Source organism: Mustela nigripes, chromosome 11 (assembly GCF_022355385.1).
Source record: "Mustela nigripes isolate SB6536 chromosome 11, MUSNIG.SB6536, whole genome shotgun sequence".
NCBI lineage: Eukaryota > Metazoa > Chordata > Mammalia > Carnivora > Mustelidae > Mustela > Mustela nigripes.
In genome coordinates this window covers 36,328,225-36,355,745 of record NC_081567.1, presented here as the reverse complement: position 1 = coordinate 36,355,745, position 27,521 = coordinate 36,328,225, and the positions used below count along the sequence as shown (strand labels likewise).

Below are 27,521 nucleotides of genomic sequence, written 5' to 3'. Positions count from 1 at the left end.
CTTAACAACACTGTACTGGCATTTAACTTTTTGGCAAAATAGAAACCTTGGTCACAGCCATACTTCTATAAAGATGTTTTGTTTTGTTTTGTTTTGTTTTTTTAAAGATTTTTATTTATTTGACAGACAGATCACAAGGAGGCAGAGAGGCAGGCAGAGAGAGAGGAGGAAGCAGGCTCCCCGCTGAGCAAAGAACCGGATACGGGACTGGATCCCAGGACCCTGAGATCATGACCTGAGCCAAAGGCAGAGGCTTAACCCGCTGAGCCACCCAGTCGCCCCTACCTGAAGGTTTAGAATATGGTTCTGAAAATGTCGTATGACTGGGAGAGCTAACTTGGAACAAATTCCATTGACTGGAAGTAATGGCAGTTAATGAGACAACATTACTTCTAGGTAATGACACTCTGTAACTTAAGAGATGCTCTTCATCAGCCACTTGACAGTCTGTGAAGGCGCCGGGCCAGGTGTGGGCCAGGCAGCCGCACTTCAACTTTGGAGTGCTTATGAAAACAAAGGCATGCTTCCTAGAAATTAAACTTTACAGTAACAACAGAAAACAATCACTTCAGGAAGAACAGTGGTGTGCTCGAGATACAGCAGGTTAAGTCAAGCGTCTTAAAGAGGGTTCTTGAACAGCAGGCTGGAATTTCATTGGTTCTTCTCAGGGGGGAGCATTCCACACGATGGTGGTGATGATGAAGATGGCTGCTGCCACAGCGACAGTCCCTGTTGTCCACATCTGGCAGTTGTTCCACCAATATTTTCTCTTCAGCTTGTCAGCACTTGTTTCAAATTGGGATGCTCCTACCTGCAGCCTTTCTGCACAGTTGTCTAACTCAGCTTCTGATGTCTTTCCAACACCTTCTAGACTTTCATGATGTCCACCACCTCATCTGCTAGATTCCCTGTCTGCTGAAGGCTCCAGTGACATTTTGGCAGCAGCGAGCAGTAGTCGCAGAGCTGCACAGCAGGATCCAAGGCTGGATCCGTACATAATGTGCTCTTTCAAAGCCCGTATATATATATATGTATGTATGTATGTATGTATGTATGTATACATATTTATATATATAAATATTTATTTATAAATATATAAATATATATTATAAATACATATAAATATGGATATATATACATATTTTATATATATATATAAAATAAAAAATATATATTTAAAAAAAATTTTATTAACATATAATGTATTATTAGCCCCAGGGGTACAGGTCTGTGAATCACCAGGTTTACACACTTCACAGCACTCACCATAGCACATACCCTCCCCAATGTCCATAACCCAACCACCCTCTCCCTAACCTCCTCCCTGCCGCAACCCTCAGTTTTTTTTGTGAGATTAAGAGTCTCTTATGGGGGCGCCTGGGTGGCTCAGTGGGTTAAGCCGCTGCCTTCGGCTCAGGTCATGATCTCAGGGTGCTGGGATGGAGTCCCGCATCGGGCTCTCTGCTCAGCAGGGAGCCTGCTTCCTCTTCTCTCTCTCTGTCTGCCTCTCTGCCTACTTGTGATCGCTCTCTGTCAAATAAATAAATAAAATCTTTAAAAAAAAAAAAAAAAGAAGAGTCTCTTATGGTTTGTCTCCCTCCTGATCCCATCTTGTTTCATTTATTCTTTTTCTACCCCTCAAACGCCCCATGTTTCTTCCCGACTTCCTCATATCAGGGAGATCGTATCGTAGTTATCTTTCTCCGATTCTTATTTTGCTAAGCATAATACCCTCTGGTTCCATCTACATTGTCACAAATGGCAAGATTTCCTTTCTTTTGATGGCTGCATAGTATTCCATTGTATATATATACCACATCTTCTTTATCCATTCATCGGTTGATGGACATCTAGGTTCTCTCCATAGTTTGGCTATTGTGGACGTTGCTGCTATAAACATTCAGACCCTTTGGGTCACTATCTTTGTATCTTTAGGGTAAATACCCAGTAGTGTGATTGCTGGGTCTCAGGGTAGCTCTGTTTTCAACTTTTTGAGAAACTGCCATGCTGTTTTCCAGATTAGTTGCACCAGCAATGTAGGAGGGTTCCCCTTTCTCTGCATCCTCACCAGCATCTGTCATTTCCTGACTTGTTAATTTTAGCCATTCTGACTGGTGTGAGGTGGTATCTCATTATGGTTTTTATTTGTACTTCCCTGATCAAAACCCAGCTTCTTTAAAGATTTTTTTCTTTGACATTGGTTTTTAACAACTTGATTATGATGTACCTTGCTGGTAGTCTCATCAGGTTTATGCTCCTTGGGTTTTACTGAGCTTCTTGGATCTGTAAGTTTATAGTCGTGATCATTTGGGAAATTCTGCTTTATTTCTTCAGATAGTGTTTTTGTCTCCTTTTTGCTTTTCTATTTCTGGGATTTAGTTTATGCACATTGGTCTGCTTGGTAGTGTTTGGTGTTTCTTGTTTACCTGTATGCTTTATTTATGTGTGTGTGTGTGTACTTTATTTTGAGTCATATCAATTGCTATGTCTTTAAATTCTTTTGAGCTTTTCTTTTTTTTTTTCTTTTTAAATGATTCTATTTATTTATTTGAGAAAGAGAGAGAGATCATGAGAGGAGAGAGGTCAGCGGGAGAAGCAGGCTCCCTGCCGAGTAGGGAGTGTGATGTGGGACTCGATCCCAGAACTCCAGGATCATGACCTGAGCTGAAGGCAGTAGCTTAACCAACTGAGCCACCCAGGCGCCCCCTCTTTGATCTTTTCTTTTACATTGTTGATCTGATGTGAATCCCATATCAATGTTTTTTCATTTCAGATACAACTCTTACCATCTCTAGAAAACCCATTTGGATCTTTTTATAGCTTCTGTTTTCCTCTCCATCATCACGTTTCCCTCTACTTTCTTAAATATATGAAGCATTTTTACAGTATTCATCATCCTTCTGTGCTAGTTCTCATATGTCTGCCTTTGCAAGGTCAGTTTCTAACGGCTGGTCTTTCTTAGGGTCATAGGTCATGTTTCCTTCTCTTTCACATGCCTGGTGTAGCAGTTATTAGTTCATACTTCATTGCTTGCTTGTGATGCTAGAATGTTTCTCCCTTATTAGCTAGCCTGACGCTAAACTCACCGATGCAGTTGTTGGAGAAGGGGCCTCTCTTCCCAGTTCTGTGTGTTCTGCTTATTTCTGTTCTTGACACAGGCTGGCACACAGGACGCATGGGAGCTCACTCCAGTAAGTTTCTTTGGCATCTTTTCGGGTAGTTTCCTGGCTGCAAATTTAGCAGCACCCCTGTGGTGCCAGCCCTGTTACTCTCTGTATGTCTGGAAGGGGGCAGGCACTGCCAGGCAAGTTCTATGGGACCTCGTCTGGCCTTCTAGTGGCTTTCCGATGAGTTCATCAGCACCTTTGCCCACAGCCTCCCAGCTCGTTTTATTGGTGCCCACATAGGTAGTTGTCGGTCATCTCCAGGTTTGGCCTAGGGCAGCCCAGTGAACTTTACACCATCCAGTGAGCTGTGACCACCCACCTCCCAGGTGTGAATCCTTCCCTTGGATACCCCCCTTTACCATTAGGTATTCTGTAGTGTTTCTTTTGTTTCCTTTCAGTTAACTTCTTATAAATAGTTAATAATTCTTCATTCTAAACTTCCCTTGTTTAAAATACCATGTGGTTTCTGTCTCCTGGCTGGACTCTTATAGACCTGGCATTTCCTTATCGAATCCTGGACATGGTGAGTTTATGTTGTTGGTTGCTGGGTTTTGTTATATTCCTTCAAATAGTGTCAGTCTGGGTCTGGCACACAGTTAAGTTCCTTGGCATCAGCCGATCCTTTAGAGGCTTGCTTCTGAGCAGCATTAGGGTGGGTCCAGAGCTGTCTTCGGTTTGTAGGTAATTTGGCCCCATTATTAGGGGCGATGCCCTTCTGAGGATTCTGCCTGACACGCTCTGAATTAGGAAGCTTTACCATGGTGGCTTGTGGGAACACAAAGTAGGACCATCCCTGTGTGAGCTCTGGGGATCTTTCCCCTCTGCTCCTTTCCAGGAATTCCTGCCCTGGGCTTCTTGCATAGTTTGTTTCACACGGGTATGGAGTCCTCAGCCGCAGACTCAAGGGGACCCTCTGTATATCCTAGAGCTCGGTCCACTATGCAGCTCCTCTTCCTCAGCACTCTGCCCTCATGTTCCTTGCCCTCCTGACTGCCCCTTCCATGCGGGATATAGCCGGCTGGGTCTGAGTTTCCCCTCACTGCACTGTAGCCCAGAACCACCTTGGCTGTGGCAGGTGCAGTCAAAGGGCTCTGGCTGTTGGGTTTCTCTTCTCACTGGGATCGCTGCTATCTGGTGACAGGAGACGCATCACATCATCTCTTGTCCAGTTGTCCTGAGTTCAGGGGGCCCTGTTACTCTGTCTTGAATGAATAGGTTCATAGCCAAACAGATGAAATGGCCTGTCAGGAGCCTAATGAAATTCAGAATAGTTGGGGCTCTCTGGCTAAGCTAACACTGTTAATATGCTTTTTTTTTTTCAGCCGTACAGATGGGAACAGGAAGATGGTGCAGATTGGAAGACAGTGACATGGTGGCAGCCTGGAGTTGGCTCCAGAGCAGTCTCACCTTTACCATCTTGTGTGGTTGTGTCCTTGCTGGGCTGAGGTGCTTGCGAAGATCAGCACGTCCTCACAGGAGCTACCATGAAGAAAGGAGCTCATCACCCAAGAACTTGCAAGGGCGGTGTCCCTGCCCTGCTTCCGTGGCCCACCATGACTCCAGCAGTCTTCAGATGATGGGGAACCAGACTGACAAGGTCACCTACCTCTGGGGATTCTGGCCTTGGCCTGGACTCCTTCCCTGGCTTTGTAGGGCCCCCTCCACTTCTGTGTGAGGTCCTGTCCACGGCCACAGGTGGGGCGAGATGGCTGCTGGTGGCCAGTGCTGCCCTGCTGCACTTCCACTCTGAGGGAAGGGCACCAAGCCCTGGTAGCTGTCATGCCGGCAGCAAGAAGGGAGCCTGGAAAGCCAGCCTTGCAAGGTGAGGGGACATGTTTTCTAAAGTGGTATGTAAGTGGGGTGAGAAGCAGTACTGCTCCCCAGAGCCCGGAAGGTCTCTGCACCTGCCTTTCCTGTTCTCCACCCAGCAATACCTTCCCGTCCCCACAGCCAGGGCTCTGCCGGCCTGAGATTCTTCCCTGGGGGTGGTGCCCAGACCTCTGAGGGGAGAGTGGTGGCAGCGCCCCGAGTCTGCTCACATTCAGGAGTTCAGGACAGGCAGACCCTCTGGGGAGCCCCAGGGCTCGGTGGAGGTTTGGGGCAGGCCAAATGCATCATCCTTCACTCAGGCAGACCTGATGAGGCATCTGTCCTGGGGGCCGGTTAAGGGTAAAGGCTGAGGCGCTGAGGGAGGATGGTTTAGCGGGAGCCTTTTCATGTGGCCAAGCCCCATAGGCCGTCACCGCGTGCATCCCGACCACCCCCCCCCCCCCCCGCCCAGGGAAGAGTTCATTTAGTGGAACATTGCAGCCTGAAGCTTCCTGGGGGTGAGAAACACCAAGGGGAGCTTGGGGACTGTGGTCTCCTCCACCCTAGCAGGTCCACATTATTTTAATGTTCTACAGTCTAAGGTCCACAGCTGCTCCAAGAATGGGTAAAGAGAGGGGCGCCTGGGTGGCTCAGTGGGTTAAGCCGCTGCCTTCGGCTCGGGTCATGATCTCAGGGTCCTGGGATCGAGTCCCACATCGGGCTCTCTGCTCAGCAGGGAGCCTGCTTCCCGCTCTCTCTCTCTGCCAGTCTCTCTACCTACCTGTGATCTCTCTCTGTCAAATAAATAAATAAAATCTTTAAAAAATAAAAAAAATAAATAAATAAAAATAAAAAAAGAATGGGTAAAGAGAGGCTGGGGACTAGTGGACACAGTGACTGGGGAGGCAGAGAAGACATGGGATTAGCCCTCCCAGTGGGCCCATCGGGGAAGGATTGGGCTGAGTTAGAAAAGACAAGGGTCGGTAGTCAGAGCTTCAGTGGCCACTGTGTTGTGGGACTGCACCGTCATGAAGGTGTTGGCTCCTGGGACCACTGGTTCTTGTGAGGATCCTTCTGGGCTCACATAAGGGCAGCTCTTCCTCTCCACAGAGGTAGGCCCACACCAGGGGCTCTGGAGTCTGTTGTGTCACAGTCGTCAGCCTCTGCCTGGGACTTCTATGACAGGATGAACTGCTCCTGACTCTGCTGTCTGGCTGTGCTTTACCCAAGTACTACTCTGATAGCTCCTAGCCCATGAGAGCCTTTCCCTCCCAGTGAGAGCTGGAACTTCGGTGCGCCCCTGTCACCCTTGGTTGTATGTCTCCATCCCACAAGGATTTGGGATGTGGAGGCTGAGCAGCCTGGCCTGGTGGCAGAAGCCTATCCTTTCACTCTTTCCTCAGAGAGAACTGGGTCAGACCCCTTTGTGTGAGATGCTCACTTAGATGGGGACAGCCAGAGCGGGTGGAGAGCATCTACAGCCACTGTTCTGTGAAGAAGACCCCCCCCCCCGATGTTTATCTTTCCATTCAGCAAGTACTTGGTGAGTACCACTATGGGTCAGGGCTTGTTTAGGTGCTGGTACATAAGCCCTCGCTGTCGCTGGCCTGCATCCCGTGAGACGGGGTGTGCATCGTGAGATGTGATCGGTGGTAAGACAAAAATAAGGATGCAGGGGCAAAATGTGCCAGTTTCCAAAATGTGCTAATTTCAGTGGAATGCTGTGGGAAGGTGACATCCGGGAAGAGGCTTGAGTGAAGGAGGGGGCGAGCTGTGTGGCCATTTGGAGGCAGAATGCTCAGAGGAACAGTGCAAAGGCCCTGAGTGAGCTTCTAGGATGTAGAATTGCTGTGTCCTGCTGCCATCTTCACTGTAGGACTGGGCTGGTAAGGAGATATACTAGAGGGTTCAGACAAGGACACAGAGGTCTTCAGCCCTAGAGACTCTTGGTCGGATAGAGGAACAAGGCTTTTGTTCCTTCTGGCTATTGCTCATTGGTTTGCACACCTCTGCACGTAGCTCCACTGTGTTACACATTTGTCAGTGGGGACTTCTGTGTTCCAGGCACTGGTTTAAGCACAGGAAGTTTGATGGAGTGGCTGGACGAGGTCTCTGCTCTTTCGGGGTTTGTGTTCCAGTCCAGAGGCCAGCCTTAAACAAGGGTAAGCAAGTGAGAACAAACACTTTAAAGAACCAAGAAAACAAGTCAAAAGTCATGAAAAAAGATGATACTGGGATCATGTTGTGGTAAGGGCTGTTAGGGAGAGGATGACCTCCCTTAAGAGGTGTTGTTTGAGCTGAAACCAGAGTGACAGGACAGCCAACTTTGCAGGTGGAGCAGAGGCCCACAGCTAGAATCGCTACAGCTTTCATCTCAAGGACTAGGAGAAACTGATGACAGAATTTTTTTTTTTTTTTAAGATCTTATTTGTCAGAACCAGTCGGGTGGGGGCGGGTGGGTGGCAGGCAGAGGGAGCAGGCTCCCCAGTGAGCAGGGAGCCTGAGGCAAAACCCTGGGATCATGGCCTGAGCCACCCAGGTGCTCCATTTAATTCTTTTTTTAAGTAGGCGCCACGCCCAGCATGGAGTGGGGCCTGATCTCACAACCCTCAGATCAAAACCTGAGCTGATACCAAGAGTTGGAGACCTAACCAGCTGAGCCACACAGGCAGGCACCCCAATGGAATATTCATTTAAACAGTGAGATTCATTGTTTTTAAAGGATCTACATGGAATTAGTAATAGATCTCATATCTTAATCTGTCGTTCCTTCTCTTGAAAAATTTATTGATGAGACCATTCTTTGTCCTGCAGTTTCCCAGAGTCTGGATTGTGCGGATGACTGATGTACAATGTCCCTCTTAAGTCAGTCCTGGGATGTAGAGGCTGCATACGTCCCCGGTGGTTTTGGCAAGCTCCTTCCTAAGTGCTGTTATGTCCTCTGTTGAGGTGTGGACAGCTGGTTGTCTTCTGTGAGATAGTTACCACCGATGAGGAGGAGTGCCTCTGGTAGGGTCCCAGATTGCCGAGGCTCACGTTCTGGCAGTCCCTCACTGCTTGGCTGGAGTGCTCCTGTACAGAAGAATGGCTCCTCACTAACCACTGGGTGACTGGGTGCTCCCGTCTACATAGGAAAGGCAGGGAGACTTCCACTTGCAGAGTAACAGGCTGACTCCTTTTTTTGTTTTGCTTCATTTTTTAAGATTTTATTTATTTGACATAGGGAGAGAGGGAACACAAGCCAGAGGAGAGGAGAAGCAAGCTTCTGGCTGAGTAGGGAGCCCGATGCGGGGCTGGATCCCAGGACCCTGGCATCATGACCTGAGCTGGAGGCAGATGCTTAGCCACTGGGCCACCCAGCTGCCCCAGACTGATGAATTTTTCAAGTCATTATGCACTCATGCATTTAAATAGAGTTGAGATTAGAATTATTCTCATTAGGGGCGCCTGGGTGGCTCAGTGGGTTAAGCCGCTGCCTTCGGCTCGGGTCGTGATCCCAGGGTCCTGGGATCTAGCCCCACATCGGGCTCTCTGCTCAGCAGGGAGCCTGCTTCCCTCTCTCTCTCTGCCTGCCTCTCCATCTACTTGTGATTTCTCTCTGTCAAATGAATAAATAAAATCTTAAAAAAAAAAAAAAAAAAAAAAAAGAATTATTCTCATTAGCAGTTTAGAGAATTAGTGAGAAGATGGGTATGGTCTGTTATAAATGACGAAGGCCAGAAGAGATGATCTATTCAGTATAGGAACTACAGATAGTGTAACTCAGGCGTATTCATTATGTGTCAGACCCAAACGTTCTCAGTTCGGAGCACCCCTACGTAAGGTCCTGTAATTATTCTAAGGGACTGCCTAGGCCAAAAATATCTAACAGTTCCATTAATTAAATAGGTAAGTCTGAACTTAAGTATTTATGTCCTAGCAACTTAAGAGACATTGGGAAAAGTAATGTACAGTCCCTACCTTACAGTGGTTCGTCTTAAGAGTTTTGACTTTACAACATGCAAAAGCAGTCTGCCTTCATGAGAACCCATACCTCAAGTTCTGAATGTGGGTCGGGTCTATTCCCGGGTGAGGGATCTGTGGCAGGATCTCCAGACGCTGGGCAGTGGCAGGAGCCCTACAGTCCAGCCGGCCACACGGTCACAAGGGTGACAGTCCATCTACCCTTGGCAGCCATTCTTTTTTCACTGTCAGCACAGTAGTCAGCAGAGCACGCAAGATACTGAGCGCTCTCTTATAAAATAGGGTTGGTGTTGGAGGATTTGACCCAGCTATAGGCTAATGTCTGTGTTCGGAGCTCGTTTCAGGAGGTGAGCCTTAAGCTATGGTGCTCGGTAGGTTAGGCTTATTGAGTGGATTTCAATGATATTTCAGCCTAACAGTGGAAAGTTGTGGTTCTCAGTGTGGTCACTGCGGTTATCAGGACATAACCTTTATGGTAAATTGAGGAAGATCTGTACATATGAACTTGAAGAAAAAACACTTTGTTAAGTCACTAAAATTACTTAGGAATGGAAGGTGTGTGCCTGTTGGGCACTTGGAAATCTTGGAATCAGAGTGGACGCTGCCATCATTGGTGCCCGTCGCACACGGATTTCACAGTGATGACAGAGACCCACAGCCGCGCAGACATAGCCAGAGCGAACGCTGAAACCGTTGGCTCCGCCCCCACAGCGCCCCCCACGTTGAGTTCAGCTGTTCTTCTCAGACGCTGCAAGTGTCCTGGAGCGCCCTGCAGGGTCCATGGGGCCAGACACGCCTCAGTGCGCCATGTGGAAACCACAGCTGGGTCCTTCCCATTGCCGTGGTCATCCTTGCTGCAGGGCAACATGTTGGTGTGAAGTCACCCCCACCCCAGAGCATTCAGGAGCGGGGCGGGGTGGGGTTATCTCGTGGCATTTCCTGTGACCCGCCACCCAGCTACGTGCAGGAAGGCGCTCCTCTGTTGCCGGCCTTAGTGCTTAGAGGACTTTCTCCTTGGCCTTTGATTTCAGCCACATCGGGGCTTAAGACCCGGCTTGGACTTCAGTAAACCATTGTGATGTGCAGTTCCCCTTCCTGTCTCTGGAGCAGGTTTAGTCCAACCAAAGAGGGTGTCAGTCTGTCCAGATGGATGTGAGCTAGCTTAGCCGGTCAGAGAGGGCCGTCTGCTGTCGCTGCTAGTTCCCCGCTGTCAGGACTGAAACATGCCAGAAGCTCGGGGCTTCCCACCCTTCCCGGGCACCGACTCTGTCTCCTTACGGGGCTGGGCATGGGGGAGCGTACCCCGGACTCCCCACTGCTGCTGCTGGGCTTGGCCATCATGGAGGTCAAGAGAACGTGGTCCCATTGTGTGCACGTTCTGAACCGGGGCCTCTCGAGGCCTTGGGCGCTGGCTCCTCTGCAAGTTCACGTTCCCCTGTTCACAGGAGCGCGCCTCTGAGCATGAGGAAGAAACGTGCCTGTCCGCTGAGTTTGGGATTGTGGGTCACCTAACAAGCTGACTGGAGAAAACGGTAAGGGTGACAGAAACAGACCATTTGTGATTATTCTTAAGGATAAGAGGACTTTAAGGAGGTTTGAAATGTGTGTTCCGTGGAATGCTGTCGTTTGATACTTAAATCTAAGAGGAGGGCAGTGACAGTTTTATTCCCATTTTATAGATGAAGAAAATGAGGCTCAAAATGAGTTAAGATGCGGGGCAGGTCATAATACTGGGGTCCTGGGATTGAGCCTGGCATTAGGCTTAGTGGGGAGTCTGCGTCTCCCTCCCCCCATCCCTCCCTCCTGCTTGTGCATGTGTGTGCGCCTTCAAGTGAATGGTCAAATCTTTAAAACAAACAAACAAATGGGTGAAGATGCAGCTGGTGAGCTGCTGAGCAGGCCCCAGACCCCCTCCTCCCAGCCACAGCTCCTCTGTGGGCTGTGTTGCTTCTCCTGGAGGCCAAACTTGGAAGGGAGCCTCACACTGGTCCTGGCTCTTGGTTCCAGTGGGGCTGCAGTCAGGACCCAGGAGGGAGGGCACAGAGCGCACCTGGGGGCTCTTCAGGGCACAAAGGCAGTGTTTTCCCCAAGAAGGGCGTGCCAACAGGTGCCTGTGTCACATGTGTGGAGAACCGGACGGACCAGGCAGCTGCCATGTGAGTGACACCTGTGCCGCCTGTGGGGGACATCCCATGTTCGGTCAGAAGCAGGGCTGGTGGCTTCCCTCCGGGTTTGCTCCCAGGCTTCGCCGCCAGGTTTCCCACAAAAGGTCCGGGCAGGGGTGGGGTGGGATGTCTGGGCAGTGAGCATGGGGAGAAAAGGGCTCTGGTTCCCTGCGCTGCACACGCCAACAGTCTTGCTGGCTGGGCGGGGTCTGGATTTTGCTGTGCTTAGAAACCCCGACTGCAGATGGGAGAGGCAGCAAGCCGATCCTCGGTCAGCTGGGATGGGCGTGCTGGCAGCTTGAGGGCCAGGCCACCTGACTGCACAGGAGGGACAGGTGAACTGACGAGTGTGTCAGCACGTTTTCATTACCTTGGGCTCCTGGTCTTGTCGGTTTACCTTCTGGCCAGTTTTTCATCCGTCTTGCGGTGTCCTGCCCTGTGACGCTCCAGCAGGATCCACACTAACCTGTTGTCTCGAGGCCGCCCTGCACCCTGTCCTTACAGGGGGAGACCCTTCCGGCCTGCTCTTCTCTCACAGAGCTGGCCTTGGAGACCACAGCCGTCCCCTGATGGGTAGAACCCCTTTCAGGGGGTCAGAATGGCTCCCAGAAGAGACCTCTGTCCTAATCACCAGGACCCATGAATTTTACTGGGGTGGCAGGACACAGACTTAGCTACTGTGATCAAATTGAGACTTTTTTTTTAAAACTTATTTGACGGAGGGAGAAGCAGGCTTCCCACTGAGCAGCGAACCCCATGTGGGACTTGATCCCAGGACCCTGACTCTAGCTGAAGGCAGATGCCCAATGACAGCCACCCAGGTGCCCCTCAAGTTGAGACTCTTGAGATGGGGGAAAGGTTCTACGAGTCTGGTAGGAGGCTAAATCCCATCCCACGGATCTGGTAAGAGGGACTGAGAGACCCGCAGAGGGCAGTGTGTTGATGTGGGCAAAGAGAGGTGACCTGGAGCCCCCAGGATCTGGAGATGCAGCCCCTGCTGACCTGCTGACTTCAGTGCCATGAAATGGATTTTGGTCTCTGGTCTTTAGAGCTGTTAGAGAATACATTTCTGTCCAGTTAAGCCACCAACTTTTTAGTGACTATTTTCTGTAGACACAAATCATTCCAGACAGTACAGGGATTCTAAAACAAAAGTGACTAGAGGTGAGGGCCAGCCCAGAGCCTCTAGCTGCTTGACCGTGTCCCTGAGACTTAGTCACCTGAGTTACCTCCCCCTAGAACACGTGCTCCTTCACCCTAACTTCCCCACTGCCTTGCTGGCAGCAGAGGTGAGCCCCACATCCCCCCCGCTTCCTAGGGCCCAGTGGCCTACGGCCTGCACTGTGGACTCATGAGGAAGCAGCGGTTGCCCCTCAGGGGATGGCTGGCTTTGACCCGTGGCTCTAGGTCAGGCTGGAACATAGCCAGGCCCGCCCACTCGCACACACCTGCTCCCTCCCCATCCCTGGGAGAGCAGCATGTGTGAAGGACGAGAGCACCTTGGCCAGTTCATTAGACTTTTTAAAACCAAGTGCAAATATCATCAGGTGCTCTGTTTACAGCAGCAGGAGCCTGTGCCTGTTGAGATAGGTGCACGCCAGCCATCCACGAACGTGGGAAAGGCACACAGGCAGCACCATTGTTCTCTGTCCCCCAGGTGATGCCCTGAAAAAGGTCACGGCTGCCTAAACCTTTAAAACCCAAGGGGGAGACGAACATTGCCTCTGCTGGGACTCAGCCACAACTCTGCATGGGGCTCTCACCCTCATGTTTTAATTCACTCCCCTTTGTAAATTTTTTCTTAAAGCAGCAAGAAGAGAGTGTTGATACCAACCAGAGAGTATCAATTCCTGATTCTTCTAAATTCCTATTGCCATCGTAGAAGTTGAACTTCAGGTGAGTATCTGGTGCCCTAAGGGCAGTGTGACATGGGGCCCATGGAAACTGGGTGCTAGGCCTAGAGGCCGCTTGGGAAGAACCTTTGCCAGTCCCAGCTGGGTGGGTGCCTGGGACAGGGAGGGTTGTGAGCCGGTGTCCTGGCAACAGAGGGTCAGGGGCTGCCTTGGGCTGGCGACTCTTACAGGGGCTTGTCTTCTGGCGGGTGGAGGAGGGAGAACACCCAGGGCCCTTCACTTCGCTGTCTGGCTCTCTGGACACTGGAAAGAGGGTTGTTAGTCTCACCCCGGCCTGCTCAGCACAGCCCACAGAAGCGGGATTATTCAGACTCGGACTCCACTAGCTGCTCCTGGTTGGACGCTGGGGGACGACGGGGCACAGTTCTACTGCAGACTCACACATAAACACCCCTCCTGCAGGATGAGGGGTGCCAGGCTGATGGGGGCACTACTCGCTCTGGCCGGCCTGCTGCAGGTGGCCCTGTCCCTAAAAATAGCAGCCTTCAACATCCGGACTTTTGGGGAGACCAAGATGTCTAATGCCACACTCTCTCACTACATCGTGCAGGTCAGTCCAGGCGGGGCTGTCCCCGAGGAACCCCAGGGCGGGGAGAGGGGACAGTGTCTAACAGGTCCTGGGAACACTGGGCCAGCAGTCAGTCCTGAGGGCACCCACAACCCAGGGTGGGGAGAGCCTCTGGTGAGAGAACCCGCCCCGTCTGCTGTGCCCTCCCATGGCCAGCAGCAGAACCACGCCAGACCTTCCACGAAGGCGCCCAGGGAACAACAGCTCAACCCTGTGGGGACCTGCAGTGGGCGGGGCCCGGCTCCCCAGTGGCTATGCAGGCTGCCTAGCTCAGCGTCACCATGGCCCTGTCCATAGATCCTGAGTCGCTACGACATTGCCGTCGTCCAGGAGGTCAGAGACAGCCACCTGACAGCCGTGGGGAGGCTGCTGGATGCACTCAACCGGTGGGTGATGGCAGTGGGGGGGGGGGGGGCCTGGGGAGGCCCGGGACGGTGACCCTCCCCCCAGGACATGGTACAATTGCTGAACGGAGACAGGAGCCCTGACAGGCACTTCCTTTCCTTGATCCAGGGATGACCCAGACACCTATCATTATGTGGTCAGTGAGCCTCTGGGCCGCAGCAGCTACAAGGAACGCTACCTCTTCTTGTTCAGGTAAAGCCCTGGCACACAGAGACGGGGGCCACCCAGGTGCTCTCCTGAAAGGCTGGGTGCGGGGAGGGGGGGGCGGTGTCTCATGGGGGGAGGAACTGGAGGCTACAGACTGCGGGCCTTGGGCTCAGAGTCCCACTGTGTGCTGCCCACTTGGGCCAGGTCACAGGCTTACTCCCGGCCCTCCCCAGGCCTGACCAGGTGACAGTGCTGGACAGCTACCAGTACGACGACGGCTGCGAGCCCTGCGGGAATGACACCTTCAGCCGTGAGCCCGCCATCGTCCGGTTCCACTCCCCGCTCACCAGTACGCACCCCTTCCTGGGATCCCTGAAAAGCCCTGGTCATTCCTAGTGCTCTGGTCTGAGGTTCAAGTCACTCAGGAAAACACCCCCTTGGGATGGGCTCGTGCCCCCTAACCCCGCCAGGGCTGAGCAGGAAATCTCCACAGAGGTCCAGGAGTTCGCCATTGTTCCCCTCCACGCGGCCCCCCTGGACGCAGTGGCAGAGATGGACTTGCTCTATGATGTCTACCTGGATGTTCGGCAGAAGTGGGACCTGGAGGTGAGTCCCCGGCCCCAGGCCCTGGGGGTATATGCTGTGTGCCCCCCGGCCAAGTGGCTGCCATCTCCTGCTAGGACATCATGCTCTTGGGCGACTTCAACGCTGGCTGCAGCTACGTGGCCCCCACCCAGTGGGCCTCCATCCGCCTGCGCACAAGCCCGGCCTTCCAGTGGCTGATCCCTGACACTGCGGACACCACGTCCACAGCCACGCACTGTGCCTACGACAGGTAGGCAGGGACGGATGGGGTCACCTCCAGGAACAGCCTTGACTCCTAGATTCAAGTTCCCAAAACCTAGGTCACTCACCCTCCTGCAGTCTGGGGCCCTAGCACCTGGGTTAGGGGAGGGGCTCCCAGTCCCTCAGCCCAGCAAGGGCCTGATGGACTCCAACAGCCCCACTGCATGACCTTTCCCAGACTAAGAGATGGGGGTGGGGGGACGGATGGCCAGCCCTGGGGCTGACAGGGACCACCTTGTGCATGGCAGGATCGTGGTGGCCGGAACAGTGCTCCAACACGCCATCGTTCCAGACTCGGCTGCCCCCTTTGACTTCCAGGCTGCCTACGGCCTGAGCAACCAGCTGGTATGTGTCCTTCCCTTCAGCTCCCCTGGGGCTCTGGCCTGCACCCTGGGGACTTGCGGTTGTCTCTGCTCTGTGCACCGACAGAAAGCCGTGGGGGCCGAGCAGGCAATCCCATGTGCAGAGCTGGTCGTGCGCCCCCGTCCTCACTGGGCGCTTCCCCACAGGCCCAGGCCATCAGCGATCACTACCCAGTGGAGGTGACGCTGAAGAGGGTCTGACGTGAGCGGAGCCTGGGACGCAACCTCCCCCCACTACAGCTTTGCTTGTCCTCGTGCTCACGCATCGGGGCTGAGGACCTGCCCTGCACACGGCGTCGCGGGAGTGGCCTGGTCACACCCTCTGCCTCCGCGGTGTGTGGGGGGCTCACGGCAACCCAGCGCCCTACCTACCCTCACAGTCCCGACACCCGTTCATCGCTTAGGTTAACACAGGTTTTTAAGTAAAAAATGCTTTTAAGTAAATAAAGCTCATAGCGGGTGTTGTCACAGGTGGCGGCACCTCCTTTCTCCGTGGCTGGTCTCAGCTGCCTCTTTCTCTATCACCTCCGCTGCAGCCCTAATCCCTGCGGGGCGATGGGGCCCTTCACCCTGGCAGCCCCTCAGTGTCGCTCCAGGGCCTTGACAAGCAGGTGGTTGAGGCGGCCCACCATGGGGCGGAGGTCATCCACGAGTCCTGCGGCGATCATGGCATTCTCGTAGATCTGAGAGGGAGGGGAAGCCCGTCAGTGGGAGGACACGGCCCTGCAGGGGGTAGAGAGGAGGAGCACTACTCCTCCCAAGACGGGGCTTAGGAGCGCCTGGGTGGCTCAGTCGTTCAACTCAGGTCATGATGTCAGGGTCCTGGGCTCAAGCCCCACATTGGGCTCTCAAAATCTTCGCAAAAGAATGAAGCAGGGTTTTAGAGGCAAGAGGTGCCCCACTTCAACAGGCTACCCGGGCTCACAGAACAGGCGGCGGCTGCCATAGTTCTCTCAGACCCCCCAGGACGCACCTGATCCACCAGCAGCTGTGCCAGTTCCGGCTCGCTGTCCCGCAGCTGACTGAGCTTCCTGATCAGCGCGTGTCTGCGGCACAGAAAACACCAGTTAGTGCGAGGGCCTCTATGTTGTGAGGACTCTTCTGAGGTTGGGGTGATCTGAACCTTCAAAAAAGTATAGTAGAATGGTCCTAAGAAGAAAACGCAGATAATGTGAATTCCAGATGCTACACCAAGAAAAGCAGGAGAATTCAGAGATTTGATCTGCAAATATAGCAGGTACCAAAGTTAATATATGAACAAGACATTCGATATCAGAAACCCTACTTAATCCATACATTTAACAGATTACCTTAGTTCAGGTAACTGAGTAAGTTTGTAAGCACGGGGACAACAGCCCGGGAAGACGATGCCTAAGTGTTAAAGACGATGCCTAAGGCTGCAGTGATTGCACTGCGGGCTCTGAAAAGTGAAAAGCCAACATCGGGGGCCCTTGTGGAGGCCTCTTGATCGCAGGGTCCTGATCTTGCTTAATATAAACGTATTAATAAACTACAGCACTAAAACAAAAAATAGCATTTTGGGGTACCTTAGGGGACTCTGGGTTAAGTGTCTACCTTCAGCTCGGGTCCTGACTTTTGGGGGTCCTGGGATCGTGCTCTGCTCACTGGGGCGCCTGCCTCTCCCTCTGCCCCACCCCCTGCTCATGCTCCCTCTCTCGCTTGAAATAAAATCTTTGGAGAGTGTACAAGAGGGAGGGTAGCCGGCCAAACACCCAGAACACTGCTGGATTTCTAGTAGATTCCATAAATCAAAAGAAATACAATCATTTAGAAGAAGAAAATTTCAGGACTGCTGAAGCTGAGACAAAACACAGAGGTCAAAAAGGGAGACTGGAAACAGCATGAGGAGAGCATTTCTGCACAGGAGAAAACACCATAAATCCCATCTGACCTTACTCATATGCAACCTACATCAAAATTGGGAAGTTTTTGGTAAAACTGAAGGCGTTGAAGAAATCGAAGCGCGTCTAACTGCCACAGAGGACAGTGGGAATCCGCCAGCATGGGCGGGGACGCTGCCCTGAGACGCAGCGGCCCATCTCAGAGCACCGTGTCTGGCAGAACTGCTCCAAGGCCGCCGGCAAACGCGCGCCCCTAATGTGGGCCAACGGGAGACCAGGGTGCAAGGGAAAGGTGGCTGTGAGTTCCTTTGGTTCTTCCCATTTCTGGACCAGATGAACATGTTACCAATTTTAAAAGCAACTGAAATTTCAAAATAGTCTCTGGCAACAGAAACGAGCACCTGGGACAGCCACCCCACAGCACCATTCTTGGGCTGCCACGAAGGCCAGTCCGCGGGGACCAGCCACAAGCCACGTCCAGTCTCACCCGCTGACTCCGTGTCTAGTCATCCGGCTCACGAAGCGGAAAAGGAGCCTCCTTCCTCTCCCCAGCAATCTAAACAAAATTTTATGATTATAAAACAACATGAAAAAAAGTTATGATAATTAAAAATAGTAAAGCACACAGCGCTGCCTGGATGGCTCCGTGGGTTGAGCGTCCAGCTCTTGGTTTCTGCTCAGGTCATGATCTCAGGATTACGGAATCGAGCCCCGTGTCTTACTCTGTGCTCCACAGAGCCTGCCTCAGGTTCCCTCGCCCGCCCTCCTCTGCCACTCTCATGCTCTCCGAATCTTAACAAACAAAAAAAAAGTATACAACAACTTAAGACCAGAATCCAGGAAAAAAAAATATATTTTAATATATATTATATATATTTACATATATATTTACTTAGTATAGTAAGTATATATACTCTAAGCCTAGAGAGGTTTGCTTTTTGCTATTTTCTAACATTTTGGTAACTTGGCACAATTTCATTTAAAAATTACTGTTGGGACGCCTGGGTGGCTCAGTCGGTTAAGCAGCCAAAATTGTTGGTTTGGGCTCAGGTCATAATCTCAGTGTCATGGTATCGAGCCCCAGTGCTCAACAGTCGGCTGGAGATTTCCTCTCCCTCTGTCCCTACCTCCACCACGTACTCCCTCTCTGTAAAATAAATCTTATGAAATCACTGGGTACAAAATCCCCCCAAAAGTTTTCACATACAGCTGCAAGTTAGAAGATGAAATTTCAGGGCACCTGGATGACTTGGTTGTTAACCTTACCTGCCAGGGTCCTGGGATCGAGCCCCACATCGTGCTCTCTGCTCGATGGGGCCTGCTTCTCCCTCCCACTCCCCCTGCTTGTGTTCCCTCTCTCTCAAATACCAAAAAAAGGGGGGGGGGACACCAAAATAAACAGATTTAGCATGTTCAGGGATGAGAGAATAGACATACAGATGCCAATTCATTCAAAATTGACTTGGAATCTCAATCAAAAGCTGAACTGTGCGCGCACGTGTAACCTGTCAGGCCGCCTCGTACAGCGCAGATGTGCAGGAGGGAAGATACCCTTCAAGGGAACTAAGGGGAAGGTCACTGAACACAGACCTGCGGGGAAGACCGTGCCCTGTGGCCATTGGACAGAGCCGTCCAGGCGGGTCAGCAGGGAGAGGACAGGCATGAGCGGCTCAGGTGTTCATGTGGAGCGAGATACGATGACTCTTACATCCCAAACCAATTAGAGATGGACTAAAACCAGCCCCAAAGCCAAAACATTAAAACTTTTAGACAGAAATGTTAGGAGAATACATTCAAGACCTGGATGAGAAAGATTTCTCAACAAGACCTAGAAAAGCACCAAATACAGACCTGTAGCACGGGGGGTGCGCAAAGTGGGCAAAGGGGTCGCAGGGCTCAGACTCCGCTGTACGCTCACGGGATGAGCAGGACCGCACAGTGACGGGGTAAAGGACATCGTGGCAAGCACGTGGTCGTGTCCATAAATGTCAAATCATTGCTGTGTGTCTAAAACTGACCCCGTATGTCAACCAGACTTCACATTAACGAGTTTTTCTTTTTTTAATAATGACTTCGTTAAAATTAAGAACTCCTCAGAACACTTCTTCAGGCAGATGAAAAGACTGGAAGATGCAACTGAGAAAGCGCAAACTACAAGAACAACAGGACAAAGGACAGTCTCGGGCGTGTCATCAGAAACCCAAGCTGAAGGACATGGCGCGCAGGGCCGGGGGCCTCCCATGCCAGCTGCATGCAGCAGCAGCAGCATCTCCTCACCCCACAGAGGCCACCAGGGCAAGTGAGCCTCAGGCAAACATGGGCAGGGCCAGACAGGACACAGTGGTCCGAGCAACCGTCCGAGCAGCCCCCAATTGAGAACGACCCCCAAGTCGAACAGGAAAGGCTGCATCACGGCGTAGAGGCAGAGCCCTGCCTGTTACTCCGCCCGGACACGAACGCCCGCCCGCTCCTCCGGCCACCGTCCGCTGAGAAGTGAAGGAGGCACGACCTCAGAAGCACATGCCTGGGGACACCACTGACAGGCCACCCAGAGCTGTGTCCAGGACACACGACAGACTAGAGCACAGTGAGGATCTCTTAAGTCTCTACAGTGAGGGCTGTGGGGCGGCTGAGGAGGGACAGGCCACACCAGGATAGCAGGACACGGGGGCATCCAGCCGCCAGCACTGCGGTGTTCTAAAACCTCCCACGGGGGCCGGGGGGGTAGGGGGATAAACAATGTAGTTGGATCCCACAGCTGGTATCTGTAGTTTTCAAACCACCCGGAAGCCCTCTGCCCTTGGTAGGTGTCAGGCGTGAGCGGCATCACTGCGCAGGGACAAGTCATGGGTGCCCTGGGTCCACGGCGCCGGGAGCCTACCTGGGGTTGATCTCCAGTGTGGGCTGCAGCAGCTGAGCGCGCTCCTCCTGGCTCTTGGCCAGCTGCTGCATGCGCAGGAAGTGCCGGGCGGCCCCCATCTCCAGCACAGTGATCATGGCGGGGTGGGTGTCCAGTCGCAGAGTCACCTACAAGCAAGGCCGGGGACCGGGTGAGGGCACAGCGGGAGGTAGGGGGGCCCCCCGGGTTGTAGGGCCTTGACCGGGTCAGAAGCTTCCCCAGGGGACAGCAGAGAATGCAGGTCTCTGGGGACACCCTCCCCGCCGCCCCGCACCACTGAGAAGGGAGCGGGAACTACGGCCACATCAAGTTCCCAGGACAGAATCCTGAATGGGGACTCCCTCCTCCCGTGTCTCTCACAGCCCCCGGGTTCTCACGTATCAGTGGCTGTCCTAGGGCCATCCTGCCTGGCTGCCCACGCCCCTTGGCCTCACGGAGGCCACGGACGTCCTACGACTGTGGGGAACCCTGCAGGCCCTCCCACCCCGATGGCCTGAGCCCCCTTCCTGCAGACCACGCTCTCACCAGCCCTGCCCAAGACGCTCCCAGGGGACTTGGCGTCCTCCGGCGCGCTGCCTCCCCCACGTGTACGCAGGCCCTGGGAGGAGCAGCAACACGCCCGTCCCCAAGCCAGACCCTGGTGTCCCCCGCCACCAGAGAGCGCACAGGAGGCCAGCCACTCAACCAGCAGCTGTGGGGTCACGGAGGTGGCCCATCTCTCCAAGTCCTCACCTTCACATTGGTGACACGTGACCCCAGCGCGTTTCTCATCCAAGCCATCAGGTCCTCTGTCTCCTTCTCTGACAGGCGGTCACCGGCTACGGGGAGCAGAAGGGAGGGAGCCCTGAGCTGCTACGGGCAGCCCCACCCCCTGCGATGGTCCCAGGTCCTGAAACACTTCTGCCCCGCTGCGGGCTGCAGGAAGGCTCCCTCCAGCCCCTGCTGGCCACCAGCACAAGGACAGAAGCTTCCCAAGCAGCTCTTCACCTAAGGGCGAGCAGCTAGAACGACCTCACAGAGGACTCGCCTGGGGGCGCGGGGCTGGCTGAGCCGGCAGAGCACGCACTTCGTGCTCTCAGGGTCACAAGTCCCAGCACCACGGTGGATGCGGTGCCTACTTTAAAGAAAGGACACTTTCAGTTGCCTGAGACTCGTGGAATTTTGTAGGAGTTTTCTCAGAAGGATGATTTCTCATTCTCTCAGGAAGCCATGCTGGACGGGGCATGGGAGGGGTCCTGGGATCTAAACGGAAGCGGCTCCCGACGGCTGCTTCTGTGCAGGCTGGGGACCCCGGACACAAAGAAGCAAGGAGGACCCCACGTCCACAGCCCCTGGGCCTGCCTCCCCACGCACCCGGCCACCGCCCATGCCTGGGCCCAGACAGAAGGAGAGCTGACCTGGGTCCCCGGCCTCCAACTTCTCCTCCTTGTAGTGGTCAACGACGATGTCTGTCTCCACGGAGATCAGCTTCTTCCTGTCGAACTCGCGGAGGTGCAGCAGAGTCAGCTCATCAAACTGCTCGTAGCAGAACAGAACCTACGAGGGTGGGAGGATGCGGCGTTGGGCCTGGGAACCTCTGACCGGGACTGGGGAGGGGGCGCAGGAGGTGCGGGCGGGGTCTCACATCCAGAAAGGCCACACCGGAGACCCTGGGGCCTCCTGAGCCGCACAGCTAAAGAGGTTCACTAGACGGCCCTGAGAGGAGCCCGGGCTCTCTCAGAGCAGCAGGAACAACGACTCCACCAAACAACAACGAACCCACGTCACCCCCAGAGACACGCAAATCAACAGCAGCTCAGCTCGGCCTCCGGGCACCCAGACGTCACCTTGCGCTGCTTGGTCGTCCAATGTCCCGGGGCCCATTCGGAGCCCATCCAGCCACTGTCTCTCAAGCAGAAGACCCTCCTTCGGGCACTCAAGACACTGGCAGTCCGGCCCTGGCCCATAGCACACCCACCTCCATGTTTTTCTGCTTCACAGCTTCGTAGTAGGGCGAGTGCTCGGCCAGCTGCCGGCTGGGGGCGCACAGGTAGTAGATGGTGCGGCTGCCGGGCTGCATGCGGCTGGCGTAGTCCGGGAGGCTCGTCAGCTGCCCGGCGGGCAGGGCCGAGGACTCGTACCGCAGCAGCTTCGCAATCTCCTCCTGCGGACAAAGGCCAGCTCGCTTGTTCCGGGTCCTGCCCTGAAGGCCTCCCAACTGCCTGCCACATACCTCGGAAGCCTGTGGCTACGGGAAGGGCTCTGGCCGGCCTCACCCCCGCCTGCCGGGCCCAGGGCTGGCGCTTAGCCCCTGGGAGGCTGCAGGGGCTCTGGTGATATCCGTCAAGTCCCCCATCGAAAGTCTAGGGAACCCTGCAGAGAACCTTCACCCCAGGTGGTCCAGGTGCCTGGGGAGAGGGGTTCTCCAGTCTCGTGCTAGGAGTGACCAGACACGTCTGTGGCAGACTTGCCCAACCCAGCATCCTCCATTCCAGTCACTGACCCTGCCTCTTGGGCACGCGAACGCGGTGCAGAGGCCACATTCGCAGGCTTCCCCACAGCACAGACTAGCCCAAGGAGGGGTCCGGACGACAGCGGGCGTGTACTGAAGGTGGGGGGGTCTGTCCTCCTCCTCCCTGTCTGCTGAAGTCAACGGGCCTGCTGGTGTCCTATTCTCTCAACGTGGGAGGTGCCTGCTAAGGACTGAGGAGCGACAACAAGCTGCGTGCGGCCTAGGTCCCTGAGGCCACCAGCCCAGATGTGACTTGGGACCTAAACTGCCTAGTCTACACCACTGACTTCTCGATTATCTAGCACAGACATGCTAGAGGGGGACACAAGGAAGACGGGAGCCTGTTCAGGGGCGATGTGCGATGAAACAGCACGACAGGGCTGCAAATGCCACACGTGCTGTTTACCAGAAACATGTCACTGGCAGCACACAGACGTTCAGACAGGTCCGCACCAGGAGCCGGGGGGTGGTGAGGGCGTCCTGCCACCAGCCAGCAGCAAGGACGGCCCGAGGCCCAAGCCCCACGGCCTGAAGAACCCCCTGGGGAACCCCAGACTTCGGTCGTGTCCTTCCTCACCTCCTGCTGTTCTGGTGCAGAAGATGAAATCCCAGCCCTGCTTAATGGTAATGGGTGTCTTTTTGGGAGGATGAGAATGTTCTGGAACTGGATGGTCATGGTTGCATTACTTGTGAACATATGGCCACTGAATAGCTCACTAAACTGTTGACCTTTTGATGAATTTGGGGGCAGCTGGGTGGCTCAGTCAGTTAAGAGTCTGCCTTTGGCTCAGGTCATGATCCCAGGGTCCTGGGATCAAGCCCCGCGTCAGGCTCTCTGCTCAGCAGAAAGCCTACTTCCCCCCACACCGCCTGCCTCCCTGCCTACTTGTGCTGTCAAATAAATAGAATCTTAAAATAAATAAATAAATAAATGGGTGAATTTTATGGTATATGAATTATATGACAATTTAAAACTGGCCAGAAAATGTTTATGGGATGATTAAAGCATTTTTAAGTAATTAAACTGAACTCTGGCCCCAGGGACACTGCATTAAAGGATTTCTACCAATCACAAACGCCCTGAACGCCCTTCCCACCACGAGAAACAGGCACCTTGCCCTGTCCCCTGTCTTATGTGATCTCCAGAGCACCCCAAACTCTTGTGGGAGGAGACCATGCACGCCCACCTCCTTCCAGCATTAGGCCGGGAAGAATCTGGCGCTACATGACATCATAAGGACGCTTGGAAGCGGTGCCAGGCCTGCTGCGTCCCGTGACGGAGGCCTGGAGGCCAAACGCTGCCTTAGCGATCCCTGCACAGCACCCCACTAGGCCATACTCATGTCCCAGGAGGCTCAGCTTTCGGGCCTCCACGGAGCGTGGCAGCCCAGAGAAAGGCCCAGAAACCCGTATCATACCTTGACTTCCTGCTCAGCGGTGGTCACGATGCCCTCCCTCATGAACAAGCCATAATCTTCAAAAAACTTGGCATATTTTTCAGCATCTTTTTTACTCTGGTCAATGAAGAATTTTATTAGCCTCTGCTGTAGAAGGTCCCGGAGTTTCCTGCAGAACAGAAATGCATTTATCCCACAGAAACAACTTCTAAGATCAGAATGGCAGGAAAAACATTCATTCCCACTAATAATCACAGAAGTGAAAATAACACCATCTTGATAAAACATGAAGCAAAAATAAAGGGGACCCCCGACAAACCCCAGTTGGGGAGACATGCCCCTGAGAGGCAGGAATGAGAACTGACCCCCTGTGGGGGCCATGGTCTCCGTTCCCACCGCAGATCGCACCTGAGCCCAAGGTCAGCAAGCTCTACGGACTGGCTCTCCGCGGGGGCGCACAGAACAGCCCCCGTGCTCAATGGGGAAGACCAGGCTAAAGGAATATAAAAAGCTGCCGGGGGCGCCTGGGTGGCTCAGTGGGTTAAGCCGCTGCCTTCGGCTCAGGTCATGATCTCAGGGTCCTGGGATCGAGTCCCGCATCGGGCTCTCTGCTCAGCAGGGAGCCTGCTTCCCCCTCTCTCTCTCTCTCTCTGCCTGCCTCTCCATCTACTTGTGATTTCTCTCTGTCAAATAAATAAATAAAATCTTTAAAAAAAAAATAAAAATAAAAATTAAAATAAAATAAAATAAATAAAATAAAAAGCTGCCGGGCCAATCATCACATCCTCTACCAGTTCTTAAGGACATGGGAAAGTACCTCACGCTGGAAAGATGAGCAGACAAATCCCAACACGGAGAGACCGCAGGGTGCGTGTGCGCCAAGCCTGTCCCCACAACCACCTGCACACTGCAGTGTGTCTCTGGAGATTGCCGGGCACTGCAGCCACCAGGGCTGACACGGAGCATGCTACAGACACAACCAGCTGTACAAAACTCAGACTTTGGGGGGATTGGGGTGTTTACTGTGGCATTACAGAGTGACATAAAATTATAAGCAGCTTCATTAGTGGAATTATGGGTACTCTCATTTCCTTGCCAATATTTTGCTCTTCTTTTACAAAAGCAGTATTACCATGTGTTTCTATAATAACGCAGGATAGGGGGCCAACGGTCTCATGTTCTCCTAAGCCCTCCCTCTTTGCTCTTGTCCCCAACCTCTCAGTCCCTCAGGCCAAGGGCAGAACAGAACAGCACCCACACCCAGGGTGGGGCAGCCACAGTGGCTAGGACCGGACATGGAGCCCCAGGAGGGTGATCACGCAGCCCAGTGTGGAAGGTCAGAGCCCACCACGTGCGGGGGGCACGAGCACAAGGGGAGGGCAGCAGCCACGGCATGGTGGGGAACTGGTCCATGCTCCAGGTTAGGGGTGACAAGAAGCCAATGGCTTATGGTTAAAGACAGCAGCACACGTGGCAAGAGTCAAGACCAATGTCCCAGTGGTGCCGGCAGGTCATCAGAGAGGTCACCAGACACAGAGGCAAGCCGGTGTAGACGCGCACACATGCACACAGACTTCCTGGATTCCTCAGCTGACCGCTAAGAGGCCAGCGAGAAAGGACACCCCAGCTGCATCGGCAGCCCTAGGGCCCAGATCCTGGCTCCTTGCCACCACGCTCCAATCAAAGGAACCAGGGCATCTTCACAGAGTCAGTGGTCCTGGGGTCAGGGCAAGACGGAGGCGCAACACAAGGAAAGCCTGGACTGTCTTGGGCCAGGAGCGACGACGCTGAAAGCAGGGCGCGGGCGCATCCAAGGGCAGGGGGCCCATCTGGGCAGGCTCCTTCCTGCTGCCCACAGTCGGGGCATCGAGACGCATGAGGACAAGAACACATCAGAAACCACAAACAAAATGGGTCATCGGTTCCTACAAATAAATTTCAGGTATTTAAAAATGAACACATACTACAACAAATATACACGGAAAGTCCGAGGAAGCAGGGCACTTAGGGGGCTCAGCCGGTTGGATATCTGCCTGTGGCTCGGTTGTGCTGTCAGGGTCCTGGGATCGAGCCCCATGTTGAGCTCTGTACTTGGTGGGGAGTTTGCTTCCCTCTGCCCCTGCTTGTGCTCCCTGGCTCTCTCTCAAAAAAATAAAAACTTAAAAACAGTTTGATGAAGCGACCAGCGGTTCACACGGCTGCAAAATACCACCCCCACGTATGCCGGCTGAATTCCAAAGGGGAAGGACTAAAGTGACACAGACACCTGGCAGACACCCTTCATCACGTGCCACCTGAACTTCCCCAGCAACGGGACGACAACGCCGAAGTCAGGCCCCACGTGCCCGGCTGCGGTCACTGTGCAGCTCCTGCCCCTGGTAACACACGGATTCAAGTCCAGGTGCACCAGTGACCGGCCTCACTGGTCTGGGACTGTTCCTGCAACCATGACCTGGTGGCGCCCCCTCAAAAGACAACTGAGGCTGCCCGGGAAAGGTCACGGTCAGTCAGGTGAGCGCCAGCACTCAGGAGCCAGGAGCTATTGCTACAGTCAGGGTGGGGAGCTGAGAAACGCAGCCACCTCCGCCCACAGGAATTCCAGAGCGACGTCTCTGAGAGATGAGCGCCTTCACGCTCTCCGTGACCTTCCTGGACCACGATCAGATCCTTCCTAACCGTCGTCCTCTGCCTTCTCTACCTCACAGGCGGCGTGCCTGGCATCTCCCCAGCATGTTCCAAATGGGGGTGCATCTCCCCACACACAGCCCCCCAGGCCCGGGCCTGCCGCAGCACCGCAGCACCACACCCTGCCGGGACCCTTGGGGGCAGAGGGGGGCAGCCCCCTCGCCGGCGGCTCACCTGATGAGCGCACTCTCCTGCAGGAGCTCCCGACTGAGGTTCAGGGGGATGTCCTCGCTGTCCACCACGCCTGCGCGAGACATGGGCCGTCAGGACGCTCGCAGGCCCGTGGCTCTGCCTGGCCCTCACTGCACATCCCTCCGCCTCCCCGCCTGTCATTGAGACCACACGTGGGTGACAGCAAACTGGCAAAGGACACGGAGGGGAGGATCAGTGGGGCAATACCTCCTGGCCCCCAAATCCTGCTGATGTCTGAGGCAGACGCACACAGCCTGGTCACAGCAGCATGACCAGAGCGGCCAGCGGGAAGCTCCCGGGGAATGGGGCTGAGCAGCCTCCCACGGCTGCTCAGCGCCGGACCCCGCACCCACGGCAGACGAGCGCCCCCCACCCTCACCGGGAGCCGCGCAGTCCCTGGCCAGCAGCACAGCGGCCCACTCGGCGGAGCTTGGCCACGGAGCCCTGTACCTCGAACGAAGCGCAGCCACTTGGGCAGGATGTCAGTGGCCTTGGTCTGGATGAGGACCTTGCGGCTGTAGAGCGCGATGCTGGACCCCAACTCCCGGCTCACATCAAACATGGATGGTTTCTGGGGGCGAGGAGAGAGCAGAGTTGGGGAGTTCTGGGGACGACGCTGAGAACCACCCCTTCCTACGGTGGTCTGCGCC

At 54.0% G+C, this 27,521-nt stretch overlaps 2 protein-coding genes across 2 annotated transcripts in view; one reads left to right on the top strand and one right to left on the bottom strand.

Annotated features, from left to right (window-relative positions):
- The first annotated feature begins 12,817 nt into the window (after positions 1 to 12,817).
- Positions 12,818 to 15,840, top strand: DNASE1 (deoxyribonuclease 1). Its single transcript, XM_059415471.1, has 9 exons — positions 12,818 to 13,000; positions 13,420 to 13,567; positions 13,883 to 13,971; positions 14,099 to 14,182; positions 14,371 to 14,486; positions 14,631 to 14,743; positions 14,818 to 14,972; positions 15,232 to 15,328; positions 15,493 to 15,840. Exons 2-9 carry the CDS (start codon positions 13,421 to 13,423, stop codon positions 15,544 to 15,546), a joined length of 855 nt encoding a protein of 284 aa, XP_059271454.1. The 5' UTR covers positions 12,818 to 13,000; position 13,420; the 3' UTR covers positions 15,547 to 15,840.
- The window catches only part of TRAP1 (TNF receptor associated protein 1), a 51,450-nt gene continuing 39,689 nt past the window's right edge, over positions 15,761 to 27,521 (bottom strand). Inside the window, exons 10-18 of the mRNA XM_059415470.1 lie at positions 27,322 to 27,442; positions 26,854 to 26,923; positions 24,016 to 24,163; positions 22,064 to 22,249; positions 21,504 to 21,642; positions 20,839 to 20,924; positions 20,089 to 20,234; positions 16,319 to 16,391; positions 15,761 to 16,028 (exon numbers count right to left, since the gene is read on the bottom strand). Of these exons, the coding sequence (XP_059271453.1) occupies positions 15,927 to 16,028; positions 16,319 to 16,391; positions 20,089 to 20,234; positions 20,839 to 20,924; positions 21,504 to 21,642; positions 22,064 to 22,249; positions 24,016 to 24,163; positions 26,854 to 26,923; positions 27,322 to 27,442 (1,071 nt within the window). The 3' untranslated portion in view covers positions 15,761 to 15,926. The remainder of the gene's footprint in view (positions 16,029 to 16,318; positions 16,392 to 20,088; positions 20,235 to 20,838; positions 20,925 to 21,503; positions 21,643 to 22,063; positions 22,250 to 24,015; positions 24,164 to 26,853; positions 26,924 to 27,321; positions 27,443 to 27,521) is intronic.